Here is a 16,691-nt window from a genome sequence, read left to right on the forward strand (position 1 = left end):
AGAACCTCCCCCTTCCCCCTGTTTTGAAATGCCTGGGTCAGAAAGTCTTACTTAATTGCCAAAATGGGTCCCTGTCTCAAAAAGGTTAGGAGCCAACTTTATTTGGTCCTGTCTGAGTACAGGAGGGGCTGTACTAGATGACATCTTGAGGTCCCTTCCAGCCTTACATTCTGTGATTCTCTGACTACACAGTGGGATCCTGAATGCTGTGCTAAAGCCCAGCCATCTGAACATCTGCTTCCAAACAAGTTGTTTCTGATCACTAATACAGAATAGCATGCTCTGAAATCACTTTGAAGTGTAGACAACATTTTACAGTCTCTCTGCATCTCTTTTTTCCTACTTCCTTCTTTTTGGACATTGTTAATTGAATTGTACAGACTTCACCATAGTATGGAAATTCCAACAATAGGAAACAAATAAACACAGGCTCTTTATTTTATAAAGTATTAATTGCAAAATCTTACGTAGCTAACATTGAGAGTTAGCTAATTGAAAATCCTTGTTCTTCGTTCCCAATTTACTTTTCCACTCCCCAGGTCACGATCTCGTTGTAATACCAGCAGTGGTAGTGAGTCAGAAAATTCTAACCGGGAGCATCGGAAGAAGAGAAACAGGTAAACTTTAATTACTGAAGAGATTGAAACCCAAGTATATAGTTAATATCTCTGTAACTTCTCTGTTTATCTTTCTATGGGCTGTATTAATGTGTCCTAGATTTATACAATTAGTGAGATGCAATATTGCAACTTTAACCTCAAATTTGCATATAAGTAATTTAGTTAGAGAAGCACATATATGCATATGCAATCAGTTCTAGTATTCCTCCTAGTCATTTGGGAAGAATTCATTACTAATACACTGTGCAATCAATAACATGAGGACATTTATTACAGATTTCCATTTTTAATATATCAAGTAATCAGTAAACATGAACTCTCCTAATGTCATGCAGTCCTATGCATGACAGTCACATATACTTGTGAATAGTCAGCCTCTCAAAATGTGATTAAATAGAAGGAAAAGAACCCATTCCACCATTCAAAATGCAAAGTCTACTTGTAAAAGAACAGTGAGTGTCAGGAGGATGTCATTACTCCAGCACATTGTCAACGGTCTTTCTGCAGAAGGGAATGGTATCATGTTGTTAGATCATCTTCTTGTAGCAATGTCTTCCAAAAGGAAACTGAATTCAGCCTTCCCATCACTATCTTGAACCTGAATATCCGTTGGGTCCAGTCAAGTCAAATTTCTTATTTAATGTACACTGAATTATTTGGTTGTGACTGGTGTGTTCAGAGTAGAAAGGCATGTTTTAAGGTGTTTGGCTCACAATACTTATATCCAAATATTTTTCAAGTACATTCTAGAGAAACAAGAAATGGCAGTGTGAATTTTAACACCTGTTTCTCTTAAGCTGGGTCTACTCTACAGAGTTCTGTCGACAAAAGAGGCCTTCTGTCGAAAAAACTGGGGAGCGTCCAACTACAAATGTGTTCTGTTAAGAATCTGTTGACAGAACACAGCAGTTTTCCCAGCAGAGGTCTGTCTTGACTGTATGAGGCATAGCACCTCTGTCAACAGATTCTGTTGACAGAAAAATAGTGTAGATGCTCGGGTGGGGGTGGAGGGGGCGGGCTCTGTCGACAGAGAGGTCTTCTGGTTCACCGGGCTGCCCTGTTTGCAGAACTTCCAGTTGACTGTCCTGTTGACAGAAACCATTGACAGGGAAGTCTGTATTAGGTGTGGACATGTTCTGTAGACAGAGGTTCTGTCAGGAAATGTCCGTCGGCAGTGACTTCTGACAACAGAACTCTGTAGTGTAGACACACCTTTACTGCCTATTCAAAGATCTGACCTCCACAGATTCTCAGCAGTCATTCAAGAGTTGTTCAGTTGTTATAACTATTTTTATAAACTCACTGATTCATTTGCAGGCGTGCTTTTGAACAGCAAATCTATGAGTGTACAGAATCTTAAATTCAAAGTAAAACTCACTGGTTCTCTCTCTGTCTAGCTCATGTTTTCTCTCTAGGAATACATAGTGTGAATGATCCAGTGTTCAGTCAGTGGGGGCCAACAACCACCACACACCTTGAGGCAAAGTGGAAGGGAGGCCCAGCTCTGCCCCCTCAGAAGGGGTGGGGCCAAGGGTGGGAGGGGCAGGACCTAGGGCACTCAGTCCTTAGATCTGCCCAGACCATGGTACTTGGGCCTCCTCCCCATCCCATCCGGCTGTGTGAACAGTGCTACCACAGCACTTCAAAGGTGCCTGGACTTCTGGCCACAGCTGGTGCCAGAGGTCTGGGCACCTTTGAAAAGCCAGGCCCTGGGGCAACTGTCCCCTTCCCCCCTACCCCCTCTGAGCAGGCCTGATGTCGATGCCTTAAATTATCATAGCTTTTCAGTATCCCGCTACTGTTTTTACAAGAACAGTTTATATGTAATTCCTTGGCAATGATTTTGCAAACATCATCTCACCAAAGATGCTAATGTCTTGGTGATGTCATCTTGCTGAAGGGGTGGGAGGTTGCTTCTTTTGGATGTTGTGACTACTTTGTCGTCTTGTAGCTGTTTGCTTGGATGACCAGGCACAGATAAGGGTGCTGAACTGGCATCTCAGTTCAGATAGATACACATTCTTCTCTTTTCATAGTCTCAGAGAAGGTGGAAGATGTGTTCCTTCCTGTGGCTTGACTGCATCCGGATAGCTGCTGTCATCTTTTGAGTGCCTCAGCACCTTTGTGGGATGGTCTTGGCAGCGTTTTCAGCCCATGAATTTACAGTGTGTTTCTGTGTGTGTGGAGGGCTATAAATCCTCTTTCACTCATGGTGACGTGGCTTTTGGCTGTGGTGGAAAATTCTTAGAACATCTTTAAATCAGGGTTTTAATTCTCTTTTATTCAGTTCCTTTTCCAAGATATCTTTTTAAACCCAGGAGTTGAATTCTATTTCAAATAAGTCCAGATACTTCTATTTTCTATATAAAAGGCTTTTTAAAAACTTTTATGCTTCTTAAGGAGTCTTTAAACTCAGATAATACCTTTTTTGGTGACCCTTTATCTTCTCACCAGTCCTTGGAGCGTTGGTTCTTGTCTTTCTGGTTTTGGAAAAGAACTAGTTTAAGTGCAGCCAGATAAGGGGTGGTTTTTTTTTTTTTTTTTTTTTTTTTTTCAAATAAATAATCTATAGTCAAATGATTTTTTATATTTGTAACCAATTATAGTAAGAACACTTGGTTTAATTGTTGGTACATAAAGTATATTAATGCTCACTTAGCCATGATATCAATAAATTATACCTTAGATGGTTCCATTTAGATATAATTAATTTGCAAATGAACATCGCAAAAGAAGCTTATACCATTTTAAGAATGTAAAGAATAAACAAAGATTTTGATCTTTAAGTAGCAATATTGTGTTAGAAGTAACAAAAACAAATCCACACTGAACATTTTTCCTTAAACGAAGGAAGGCTTTGGTGGGCTTATAAAAGTAAGCAGTTTCAATAAGAGTAGTTCTCGACTTCATTGGTTTTAAAAGCTTTAAGAGCTCAGAGCAGAATCAAGAGGCTTGTATATAAGCATTTGTGGCCTTAAAATACAAGTTGCTGCACATGCTTCTTTTTGAGATCCTAGAAGAAAAGTATAACAGTTTAATAAGGTTGAAGTGTTCTTCCTTTGAGAAGACAATCTTGTTGGATGCTTTTTAACCAAAGAGTTCCCAAGTTACAATCTGCAGTAGCATCATCCACAACTCCTACCAAAAAAAAAAATCACAGTAGCTAACAGAGCAATCTTTGTGATATATGATATGGCAAAATAGGCATTTTAAACCTGAATTCCACAGTTTCTGCCATCAAACCTGGCAGTGATAAGTAGCTATATGGCCAAGGAGGAGCTTTGGAGCTTTTTGTTCCTGCCACTTACTGGGAAAAAGCAGAGTTTTCCTAAGAGCATTTCCTTCAATAAAATTAAGCAACCAAATTTGTAAATATCTGAGACATAATATTTTCCAAATGTCATTCATATCTATATCTATATAAAGTAGTTGTAAGCCTGTCCTACAGCTCAGTACTAACCAAGGCAAACGTGTAGTAACCTAACATTATAAAAACTGTGTCTTTTTTTAATAAATATGTTTGCATCAATATTAAGGTTCAAGCCCCCCATTATACTTATATATGGTACATGTTTGGCCCCCTGGTTTTGATGGCATTTTTAATTCCTTGAATCATTGTCCTCGCTTATTTTTTTTTTTTTTTCTGGGAGCAGAAAGGAGTCGTTTAATCCCTGGCTGCTAAGAAACTCATATTCCACAGTGTCCAGCTGCGCCACTGCATGTAGCCAGAATCAACCATAATGAGCTGCGCTGACCTTATCATCTGACTAATCCTTCTGTTAGGGACTAGCAGCCTTACTCTGCAAATACACAAATGAATAGTACAGGTTGAACCTTTCTAATCCAGAATTCTCTCATCCGGCAAACTCCGTAACCCGGCATGATTTTAGTTAGCTGGATGACCACTTAACATGGATGTGGCCAAGTTTCCTGCAGTCCCATAAAGTTTGTTTCCCGCCACGAGTCCTGACTGTCCGTGTTCTGCGCTGTTATTTAGCTGTGATTTACTCCTAAATATTTTCTAAGAGCCTAGTTAACAGTGGAAGTGTTGCTAATGCTGCTGGACAATATGGCTTCCTGTGGTCTGGCAAATTCTCTTGTCCAGCACCGGTCAGGTTGCAGGGGTGCTGGAGTAGAGAGTTTCGGCCTGTATTTTTCATTCAAGTAAGGGTTTGCAGCATTGGCCCCTAAACTGGTCCACAGCTGACTGTGTTTGATTCGCAGTGTGTTAGCAGAAAACACACAGATTTTCTTGGGAAGTGGTCAAGCTATTTTGGAACGGTGGGTTAAAAAGGTTTGGCTCCACCAGAATTTCAGGTTTCTTGACGGACACTTCCAGCTTACTGACTCCCGTTGTCCAGATGAAGCCTTCTTCCCAGCCTGTATGCATCAATTGTGTGTGTCTTTCCATTTTTCACTGGGAACGAATAGAGAATAAGGGAGTTTTGAAGTGTGGCGCTTATTTCAAAGTGCCCACATCTATACAGCCAGTCTGCATTTTGAAAGCAGCACTTTTGAAGTGGGACTGGCCACCGTTTTATGCTAATGAGGCACTGAATATGCATGTCTACACCTCATTAATCTGTTCCGAAGTGCCTCATTAACATGCCCCTTCTGAAACGGCCATAGAGTGTTATAGGCAATAAGTTATTTAGTAGATATTTCAGTGCTCTGGGCAATAATTATTTATGTATACAGTAGACCCTCACTTTATGCGGACTCGACTTACACATTTTCATATTGATGCGAGTTGAGTCCGGGGGGAGCATTTGTAGTTCGCCTCCTCCCATGCTTGGTAGAATCCAGTCTGTAATTTTGGGGGCTATTTTTGGCAACCATTTTTGCACAGAAGAAGGTCTGCTTGGAAGAAGCCTCTGAAAAGCAGTTGCAAATGGGGATGGCACCCTGGGGCAGGAGTGCTGGCATGCTGCTTCTGCTCTCCTTGGTATGAGGCAGGTCACAGGGTACAGCCCAGGAGCTGAGGAGGGCTGGTGCCTGCATGTCTCTTGGGCACTGGAGAGATTGTGGGGGCTGCTGCTGAGCAACAACACACTGCTTCAAACTGAGCCTCAGCTTCATGCAGCAGGAATGGTAACGTACTTCTCACTTGATTAACCCAGGATGCTGCTGCTCAGCTGGGGAAAGCTGCTTCTCTCCGAATAACAAACACAGGGCACAGAGATTCGCAGGCACTCATGGACTCAGTGTCCTTGGCAAAGGTGGATAATAACACACAAGTAAAAACCCTGGCCCCTCCCCCGTTACCTGCTACACCTGTGCTGCTGGGTGCAGAGCAGAACTATGGATGGGGAAAATCCAGGTGAGAGATTCCATTGTGGTCCCATGCATCAGATGGGCAAAACAAACCCTGGCACTCCTGCTGTCCTGGAAGCACCAAGGAGGCTGTGGTTGTTAAGACAGAAGTGGCTTTCCTCAACTGAGCAGCAGCATCCCAGGTTAATCAAATGAGAAGTACATTAAGAGGCATGTGTGGAGAAAGCTTATCTCTAGGGTAGATCACGGAATAAATCATTTTGTAAGTCTTCAAAGTGCTACATTTCTGCTGTCTTATCTCTAGGGTAGTTAAGCTAAACTGGGAGCAATTGTAAAGTTAATGGTATTTCACAGGCATGTCACCTGCTGCAGGAAGCCTGGAAATTGACCTGTGGGCTGGTCAGTTTGCCAGCTCCTGCAGCCCAGGGGAGCTAGGAACCAGGCAGCAGCCTGGGTCCCATCTTCCCCAACTTGTGCAGAAATTCAAGTTAAGTGGGGATTGCAGGAATGTAGCCCCCGCATAACTTGATGGTTTACCATATAATCAAAGCAGTATGTCTTATTCTGTTTGCAAAGCTTGGTGCAAATTTATGGCACTATGTAAAGTATTTACAGTAATAATAATCCAGGTATGATTTGCAGTACTTAGAGATATTAGAAGACAGCTGTTGGTTTTCCAATATACTGATTATAAGAGTAGTTGATCTTTAGATGTTTGTAGGGTATGCTTAGATGAGAGCGTGGTTTTGTGATGGGCTTAATATGTTATTGTTCAAGGAGGTTCGCTAGCAAACAAAGGTAGTTAGCTACAGGCCAACTAACACTGAGAAACACTTAAGGCTTATCTACCACCAGAGATTGACCTGCTCAGGGTTGATCTTCTAAGGTTCGATTTCATGCATCTAGTCTGGACATGTGAAATAAAGCTCTCGGGTTGCAGTCAACCGACCCCTGGACTCCTCACAAGATGAAGGAGTAAGGGGGAAACTCTCCCATCAACCTTCCCCAGTAGGCAGATAAGTTAGCCGAGTGCAGATGTATTGATATTAGCTATGCAATTGGTGTAGCTAAAATTGCATATCTATGATCAACTTCCTTGATTTAGTATAGATCTAGTCTCAGTAAGAGATTCTTGCCATATAGAGAAGGAACTACAGGTTGAACCTCTCTAATCTGGTACCCTTTTGGGTCCCCAGTGGTGCCAGATGAGAGAATTTGCTGGACAATAGGAGATCAGTATTGTCTAGCAGCATTACCAACATTTCCACTGCGCTCTTAGAAGAAATTTAGGGGTAAATTAGAGCTAAATAACAGCACAGAACACTGAGGGGCAGGACTGGTGGCTGGAAACAAAATTTATGGGACTGTGAGAAACTTGGCTACACCCATGATACGTGGTCATCCAGCGAACTAAAATCACGACAGATGACAGATGTTGCCAGACATGAGAGTTCTGGATTAGAGAGGTTCAACCTGTACAAGAAAATGTAGGTGGTGGTGATGTTTATCATTCAGAACTGGAGAGCATATAGGAATGTTAATGATGTATAGAGTCTCTTACCTCTAAGTCACCAACTTGATGACTTGGAGGTAAAAGACCACCAGCCAAATCAAAAGTCATTGCCAATGACAGCTGCTTGGTAACCATATGTAAAATGAGCTGATGGTCTTAGTTTAGTTTTGTTCCCTGGGGCCAACTAGAGAGAAAACATCAGCCACAGTCAGTTGCCACTTCTATAAGCTATTTCAGCAGTATTGAAAAATATGGAATGCGCAACCACTGTTTTGTTGTTGCTTTTATTAAAAAAAAAACAAAACAAAACTGTATCTTCTTACTAGAACAGCAGAGGTAATCCAGCTAGATCAGAGCCAAACTAGCAGGATGACACAGGGAGAAAGTGCTGCCTTTGCTAATGCTGTATTGGTTTTGTTGATAAATGAGTTCAGTATCCAGGTATCACAGACACATACCAGAAATGAGCAGTAAATTGTACTCTTCTTTTTTTTTTTTTTTTTTTTTTCTTGACAAAATGAATCTGCTTTCAGGAGAGACTAATTCTGGTCATAGAACAACAGATGAACACAATATCAACAGGTGGCAGGTGCAAGCAAATCTATCATAAGTATGCAAAGAAAAAATCAGTAAATGTGACATCTTGTAAAAACAGTGGGAAATGGTAAAGATTAGGATTGAGAGCAGAACAATTATTTAAGCATTCTTAACAAGCACATTAGTAGGTTATATTAATAAAACTCATCATGTTTTTAGAGTATAGCACAAAAAGTATCAAGCAGATGTAGTCTCAAATATGTTTGAAATGGAACTTCAGGTGTCAGGTAAGCCTTCAATATTAAGTTACCTACCTAAGAACATGTTATCGAAGATATAGTTTGCTATTAGATCCTTTCTGTAGACTCCAAGTTACTTGTCATGGAAAAGAAATCTGAAAGCCAACATGTGAATGATTGTAGTTCTGCTGTTTCTCTTGTAATCATCATGTGCAGTTTCTTTATAGATTGACTAGGTTTCTCTCTCTGCTTTTCCCTGTTTGTTTCCTCTGAGCACTCCTCTGGAGTAGCTGGGATCCCTTTCCTTCACATTGCTTCTTTTCCTAATCCTGGATTTTGTCCATCTGTGTTTGATCCATGCATTTAATGCTCTTCCATTCTCGCTGTCTGAAATGACTGACAAGAGACCCTCTCTTTTTTAATCTTCAGCCCCATTTGTCATGTGACTCCCTGATTGGCCTCCAGCAATCTCTTGCCAGGAGATTTTTCCGTTGCCTAGTTACTTCCACAGGGAGTTCAGACTTGATTTACTCCGGTCAATAGCCATCCCTTTATCCAAGAGTGTCTCCTTTGATTGTATGTCATTACAGTTTAATGACCATTGCTAGCCCTGTGTCAGATAGAAGAATTTCTCCTCTGGGTTTTAGATCAATATGGAGTCAACAGACAGTGGGGAGGGCAAACAAGCTCCACATTCATACTGTTGCTGACAGGCTGACACAGGTATCAACCTTAATTCAAAATTTGTAAGTTTTACATATACATTTGCCAAAAGGTCACAGCTTCTTAACCACATCTAATCTGAATCCTGCAGAGAGATAACACTGCATTTTTAGTTTAATGATATTTCTTGTCTTGTTAGCTGCTTTGGTTCATTATATATTGAGGTTTTCAATACTCTATTTGCTGTGATTGAAACAGATAATTTCACCTACTAACATTTATGTATGTTACAGTGATACTAGGAAAGGAAACAGCAGAAATACTTTATATTCAGAGATAAATTAATGCATGCCCAAGGATTTGCCTGCCACCCAGAAATACATATATTAGAATTTCAGAAAGGCCAATATATATTAATTAGGAGATTCAAAAAATATTAAAGGTTAACCAAGACACATAGAAGGAAGAAACCCTCAAGAATAGAAGGAGGCTGGCAGAATGCAACTGAGGCTAAGAACATGTAAAATTATACAAAACAAAGATCGAGAATGAGGAAGTTGCAAAAGAGGTGAGGATGGATAAGACATCTTTCATGTGGAGCAAGAAATAATTGCATGAGACAATGCAGCCTTTAGGAGCTAGTAAGGGCAATTTAAGGACAGAGCAGTTGGAACAAAATGGAGAATTACTAAAAAATTCAATGAGTGTTTTGCATAAGTGTTCTCAAATCAGTGCCTAAAGTATATATTTTCCGGTGCTGATGAGGTAGGGTGACCATCCGTCCCATATTTTGGATGCCAAAAAGGCATCCCTGCTTATTTTTTTAAAAGGACCTTCCTTTGCTGACCTTTTCCACTATCAGCTGCACACGCAGAGCTGCTGGCTGGAGAGCATGAGGGGCACCTCCCTGAACCTCTGGGAAGTGAGGGGAGCATGGATGGCTGCCACTTCCCCGGGGCTCCCAGAGAGCACTGAGGGCTGCTGTTTCCCTGGGGCTTGGTGGGAAGCCACCTCTCCACCCTCTCTCCCCCCCCTGCACAATATATCCCTTGGGACGGGGAGATATGATTGCCCTAAGGTGAGGACATGCTGATTACATCAGAACAAGCAAAGGAAAAAAAAAAAAAGAAAAAGACTGACCAATTCAGAGCCAGGTGAAACACTGCAAGTTTGATTTCAGCAGTAGGAAGTTGATAAGAATTCTAATCCAAATCTTTGTTTTCCAAAATCTAAGCAGGTCCACAGCAGCAGCAACCATAACCCGGGCCTTTAAATTGCCATCAGAGCACTAGGGGCAGCTCTGAGGGCTGGCTGGGGTCTGGCGTGGCACGCTCTGTGTAGTGCTGAAGTCTGGCATGCTGTGCTGCAGGTGATAAGGAGGCCTAGCTGCACCCAGCCCCGCCGCTTCTGGGAGTGCAAAGCCTCCCCTCCTGCCCCGGCTTGCCAGGGGCCTGGCAAGTCTGTCGGCCCTCCTGAATCTAACAGTTATGTCATAATGCTTTTATTTAATATCCAATATATGGAGAGTTTACAGAGTTTTTATGAGCAGTAGAAATTGAAATATCTGGATTGTCAGGCTCATTTTTAGCTTCCAGTTTTCAAACAAAGCTGTTCCAGAATTTTACACAAAACCGACTTGGAAGGCAAATGTTGCTATATGACTAAAAGGCAGAAAGCTTCGAGGCAATAAAACCACATTTTATTAGTAGTCCCAGTTGGAAAGGAGTCACTATCTACTTGTCTGTGTTTCACTCAAAGGGCAACATCTCAAGAAGATTTGAAAGTGGAATACCAGTGCAAGAGAGAACAAGGGAAGAGTACTTTCTCCCATAGGTGGGAGGGGGGAGATGTCCAAAGGTGGTCACGTTTTATATGTGTATTTTGGATTTAATGTTGGAAATCAGTGGATGAAGATTGCCTAGGAACTTTGTCATAATTATTAATGTTTTTTTAGGATGTTACAAATGGCAATATTCTAGCTGTGGGTGTGTTTGCTTACACAGTTCTGATCCCAGTGTGGATAACACTATACAATGAAAATTGCTTTGGAAAAATATTCTTCTTCATCACATTGCATTTGTTTAAGTAAGCTGATGAAGTGGGTGTTACCCACAAAAGCTCATTACTTAATAAATAAAATTGTTAGCCTTTAAGGGGCTACAGGACTACCTGTTTTTTGTGAAGCTACAGACACAGCTTCCCCTCAGTAGTATTTCAAGCTAATAACCTCAGAATTTTATTGTCTGAATCTTTGCTAGCTCAGAAAATGTAAATGGTGTCAATGTATTCCAAGTCTGCGAGATCTTCTTTTCTTTTTTAAATTTTGTCATTTTTTAACCTTTAGAACTGTCAGACTTTCAGCTGCTGAAAACCACTTTGGTGCCGGAGTTGTTATTTCGTTTCCTATTAGTCCTAAGGGCTTCTAGTAATAGAGCAGGCTGGAGAAGAAAGGACTTGTTTACTTTATTAAAGAAAGACCATTAATGAGAAGCCTAATGACAAAGTGGACGGGTTGGTGCGGGATTATAATTTCAAGCATTGTCACCAAGGTGTACAATCTCATTCACATGGTAGCCAAGGTGTGCATATGTCATGCTCTAGTCTGTAGTATATTGCAGCCGGGTTTTAATTTTTCATGCCGGACAACGAAATATTTATGAACTTATCCCTCCAGCAGGGTCACATGCCTCTTCAGCAGACTGGATGCTGTCTGTTAATAGATACTGGGCCTGGTTCCCAAATGAGAACAATCCCCGTCAAACACTGCCGTTCTGATTTGGCGGCATTTTGCACACGTTTGAATGACTGCACTACGTGACGGCATTTACCATTAGAACTGGGGTGCCTAACACACTCCCTGTTTGCCACATGTGGCAAATGGAGCAGTGCTGTGTGGCAACATGTGTCTCTAAGGAGCTGCACATGTGGGGCGCCCCTTTGGTCACTCTGTGCACATGCCCCACCACATGGTGGGGCAAGCATGTGGTGAAGGGGGCTCCTCCAGCCCCGTCGGGCTCCAGCTGTGGCATGGGCTTCAACCTGGGGTGGCTCCAGTGAGTAATTTGGGGGCAGGCACTTGCCTCCAGGGGAGGGAGTGGGTGGTGGCACCTGACTGGGGAGGGTGGGGCCTGTGGTGATCCATTAAACCATGTGTGACAGCTGCCCTTCCACAAAGTGGCTGGTTTTGGTTGAAAAGCAGAATGAGCTCTCTGTTGATATATTAGTGTTACATTTCTATCCATGCGTTTATGCCAGTTCTTGCCACTGCAGCTTACAGGTTTAAAGTGACCTGTTTAGTGATATAGGCTCAGTACTCCCATGTGTTCTGACTGCTTTCTGCCATGTATCAGAGATTTGCCGATTTATACTAGCTAAGGATCCAGCCCAAGAGTCATTAAGCAGAGAAAAAAATCAGATGAAAAAAGCCAGGAATAATTTGCATAATGTCATTAGCCTGAAATAATTTAAAAAAAAAACAACAAACCCTCATCTAGATAAAGCTTGTTATTGGCAGTAACAATAAGAATAAAATGCCTTATTTTCAAGGGAGTGATTTCTCCTCTCTGAGCCTCTTGATCAGCCAGGCTATCAGAGAATTACCTTTCTGGCATCTTGTCCAGGCCCTCTTTTCAGGTTCTTTAATATACTGGGTTTATTGTCGTCATATCAGATACCCTCCTCCCACAGAGTGGTATTTCTCACATTCTAAATTCCTGAAGGATTTTACTCAGTGTTGTGGGCTAAATAGTTTCATATTCCATTTGCCAGTTCTACCTTTGTGTCTGATCTCCACCTCCAAAACTGGCTAACTCTCAGCAGGGCCTGGATGACCTTGCCTTAACATGTTGATTGTCATAGCTGGAGGCATCACCCTGAAATAAGATCAGTTTGTTGTTAGAGGTGCAGAGCTTGTAATTTATTGCTGGCATTCATTCATTCTAATCTGCACTAGCGTGAAACACGGACTTAATAACAGATCTGTCATCATTTAAAAAATATATCACGTTTGAAAATAAGTAGGGTGAACTGACACTGAACCACTTTGTAGAGAGTTTGGACATTTTTAGGGATATAGAAAGATAAAGGGATTTAGTTTTAAACTCTATCAAGATATCTATGCTAGCTATGCTAGTGCGCTGTGGATGGATTTTTGCTTTTAAATACATTCTTACTGATATATTTCTCATTTAATGCATTATATTGTACCTCATTTTATACTGATATACGTTTAGGGCATCATTAGAATAAAGGCTAGACATTAGAGACCAATGAAATCACTTGGAAAGAACTATTGCAGTTGACTTTAAACAACAGATTCTATTCTCAGAGCATGTTCTAGATTGGACACTTCTGTGTGCCCCCTTCACAGCAATCCAGCACAGCTGTCTCTAAAGCACTGCTTGCTGTAGTATCAAGGAACTCTGAACTTCTTAAGCATTGTTCTTATAGGTAACAGGCATGTGACATCACAGTGGCTGGGTCTACACTTGCCCCCAAGTTTGAAGGGGGGCATGGTAATCAGGGCAATGGGAGATAAATATGCAGCACTTCATTAGGCTAATTCTCCCCGGCGCTACTTCCAAGTGGCTTTACTCCTCAAAATTTTGGGGAAGTGCTCGCGGCTACATGGCATGCTGGCACTTTGAAGTTCGACACTTTGAAGTTGCTGTGTGGGAGAATTTGCCTAATGAAGTGCTGCATATGCATTGCAGCACTTCATTAGTAATCTCCCATCACCCTGATTGCCATGCCCTCTTCGAAGTTGGGAGCAAGCGTACGCAAGCCCTCAGGACATTTACTGGACTTTATTTTCTTATCACTTGGAGCCATACGTAGAGGTGATCCCCTGCATGCAAGGGGGGAGACTCAGCAGCATCTGTGACAGTATCCCTCACGCTTTGGATTTCATATAATGTGTCCCATGTGCATCCAAGGGCATTGCAGAGGGGGATATAGCAAGGACATGGCAGGTTTGGGGTTAAATGGATGAGTTGGAGAGGTCTCAGTACAGCTGTAGGCAAGGGAGGTCCTGGTCACCTGGCTTCATTAGAGCTGTACTGCCAGGCCTTGCAGCCATAGTGGTAATGAGCCTCATTCAGAGAATGAAGATAATCTCAGCTGACTCCTCCCTGGCATCTACCCAGAATCTGAGGGAGCTACAGGCCTCACAGTTTGATCCTGCTGGCTGTCTTTGAGCAGGTACTCTGCAAGGAGATCCTTGAGGACTCTTTGCACTCCGTAAGCCCCGGTTAGTGGTTTTGCTGCAGATGGGAGTAAGCTGGTCCAGAGTAATTAAAAAGTTGCAGAAAAATGAACTGCAATACCAGACTTGCATTAACAGTGAGGATTTGAAGAGCAGAATAATATCAGCATTCAGCTCTATGAAGTGCCTTGAACTTAGGGTAGGAAGGTGGTCTAATTTGAGAGGGAGACCATGCATTGCTTGTTTGTGTTGATTTTCCTCTTGTAACAAGGATACTTTTTTTAAAAAAATTCTAAATAAACTGTGTTTCATTTGATCCCAGTTTTTTTTTTGTAATGGTTTTAGGAAAAAAAGTGAAGTAGAAGGAAATATTATAAATCTTATGTAAATGCAGTTATAACCGAGCCTGCTGATCAGCTCTTTTTGAGAGAGCAGCTGGGGCCAGCACAGGAATACAAATTTGTCAGCTTTTAGAGGGGCACAACGCTCTCCCTCAGAGACTGGAGAAGTTTGCTGTCCTGCCCCGCACAGCCTCAGTGTTGGACAAGCTCAGTCTCCCCAGTGGGAGATGGGGCCAAAGGAGTTCTGTGTTCCTGCTGATTATTAGGGTATCTGTGTCCCCGCCTGCCCTGCCTGGTTAGCAGCTTGAAGAACATTAGAATTCCCTCCCCCGAAAAAACTTTTAAAACACAGCCAGTGCCAAAGCATTGGTCCTCCAGGTGTTTACACGAGGTGTGTTGTTCTTTATGCAGGTTACGGCAGGAGAATGACATGGTGGATTCAGCTCCTCAGTGGGAAGCGGTACTGAGGCAACAAAAAGAGAAAAACCAGGCTGATCCCAACTGCAGGAGATCCAGGCACAGATCTCGATCGTACGTGAGCATTTCTGCACGTTGTCACTGTAATGTATTTTTCACCAGGACAAATTATTCTGATCTAATTTATTGTTTTTGAAGGCTGTTATGGAATGGCAATTTTATATGAAGTTTTATTTGTTTTATTTAAGCATTAACATGAACTTCTAGGCCAGGCTTTTTCCTGTGCTGGTACAGGATACTGGCACCTCAGCAGTCCCAGCCCAGCTGGGCGGCTGGGAGCCACCTGGCTCAGCCAACAGCCTCAGCTATGGGTACCCCGGCAGCCCTGAGACTGGGAGCCAGCCAGGACCTGGCTGGGATGCAGCCGCGGCCAGCGAACCCCAGCAGCCCTGGGGCTGAGAGCCCTGCTGGCAGCTCCTACTCCAGGGACCTGGCATGGGGGTGGAGGTGCCCAGCAGTGGGGAACCAACTGGGCTGTAGAGCCCTGCCAGCCGCCCAGTTGGGGGAGTGGGGAGCTGGCTAAGTACCGTCTCCTTTTTCTTTACAAAAAAAACACTGCTTCTAGGAACAGTCCCATTTGTAATCCTTCTCTAGTGATGTAGTGGTTTGAGCCTGAGGCTGGGAATAAGGGGATGTAGTTTCTGCTAGAAACTTTGCCATTGGCTCAGTATGTGAGGTTAGGGAAATCACCAGACCTTTTTGTGGCCCTAATTCTCAAATGGGCATAACGTCCCCCACCGTTGTACAGCAAGTTAAGATGGCAAGTGACCTATTACTTTACTGTAGTATATGAGGGTTGTTCTTTGTGAAATTTCAACACAATTTAATTTAGCCAGAAGAAAGAAATACTGTTCTAGATTAGACCAGCCACTATTTACTTCACTTCAAATTACCATCAAATTACCATTTCTAAGCAGCAGTCAGTGATTTATTACAACCTGCTGTCAAGATTTCCATGATAGAGTTGTGTTGCTAGGCAATCCCATGCATATGCTCAGCCATCCGCTGTATGGTTCCTAAAATTAATTTTCTTGTCAACTAATGAAAACATTACACTGATTGTTTTATAATCTGTGCGTGGTCAGGGTTCAGAGAGATTTCCAGATTATTGTTACTGGTAGCATTAATGCCTAGCATAACTTGTGACCAGAGAAGTTGTCAGAGGCAGGGTGGGGGTCCTAGATCTCTAGAGGAAAGTGCCAGAGGGTTCATGGCAGAGGAGAAGGGTTGGGAAGCATGTTGAAGAATGCCAGAAGACCATCTGGGAGGCCCGGGAGAGTAGTCAAGAGAGTAGCTTTGATACTACTATCCTAGCCTTAGCGACCGAGCTCAGATGGATGAATTGTCTATCCCAGGATGTCCACAGCTTAATATGGGAGCAAAGTAATGTGGTCTAAACACACAGAGTCTCTGAATATAAGTTTTACTTACTTTCTATATTAAGCCAGACCTGTAGAAACTGTGTAAAGCATAAATATGATGAATTTTACCCCTTGTAATGATTTATAAGGTTTATACCATAAAAACAACAACATGTTTCTAATACAGAAGAGGGGCACAGATACAGGTCTTTGCTCAGATGCTGCTCTTCCATGTGACCAGTAGAAGCGGTCCAAGCTTTGGCACCCAAGAGGCTGGGAAGGAAAGACAATGTGTGTTTACCAAGTTAGCACAAAATTAATTGTTGATTTTCAAAAGTTGTAGACTAATAAAAATAGCAAGTCAGATTCTTCTACTAAGAACTTCAGTTCTTTAAAAAGCTTGGCTGGGTGTGTGTTATAAATACAATTGAACCCACATATAGCATGCAGTAAATCCAGATGT

At 42.3% G+C, this 16,691-nt stretch overlaps 1 protein-coding gene across 3 annotated transcripts in view; it reads left to right on the forward strand.

Annotated features, from left to right (window-relative positions):
• EPB41L4A (erythrocyte membrane protein band 4.1 like 4A) overlaps window positions 1-16,691 on the forward strand; it is a 224,375-nt gene that overhangs the window by 186,276 nt on the left and 21,408 nt on the right. For all 3 annotated transcript variants that reach the window (XM_074995228.1, XM_074995229.1, XM_074995231.1), the window contains exons 18-19: window positions 540-617; window positions 14,802-14,921. In XM_074995228.1, the coding sequence (XP_074851329.1) occupies window positions 540-617; window positions 14,802-14,921 (198 nt within the window). The remainder of the gene's footprint in view (window positions 1-539; window positions 618-14,801; window positions 14,922-16,691) is intronic.

Source organism: Carettochelys insculpta, chromosome 5 (assembly GCF_033958435.1).
Source record: "Carettochelys insculpta isolate YL-2023 chromosome 5, ASM3395843v1, whole genome shotgun sequence".
Lineage (NCBI taxonomy): Eukaryota > Metazoa > Chordata > Testudines > Carettochelyidae > Carettochelys > Carettochelys insculpta.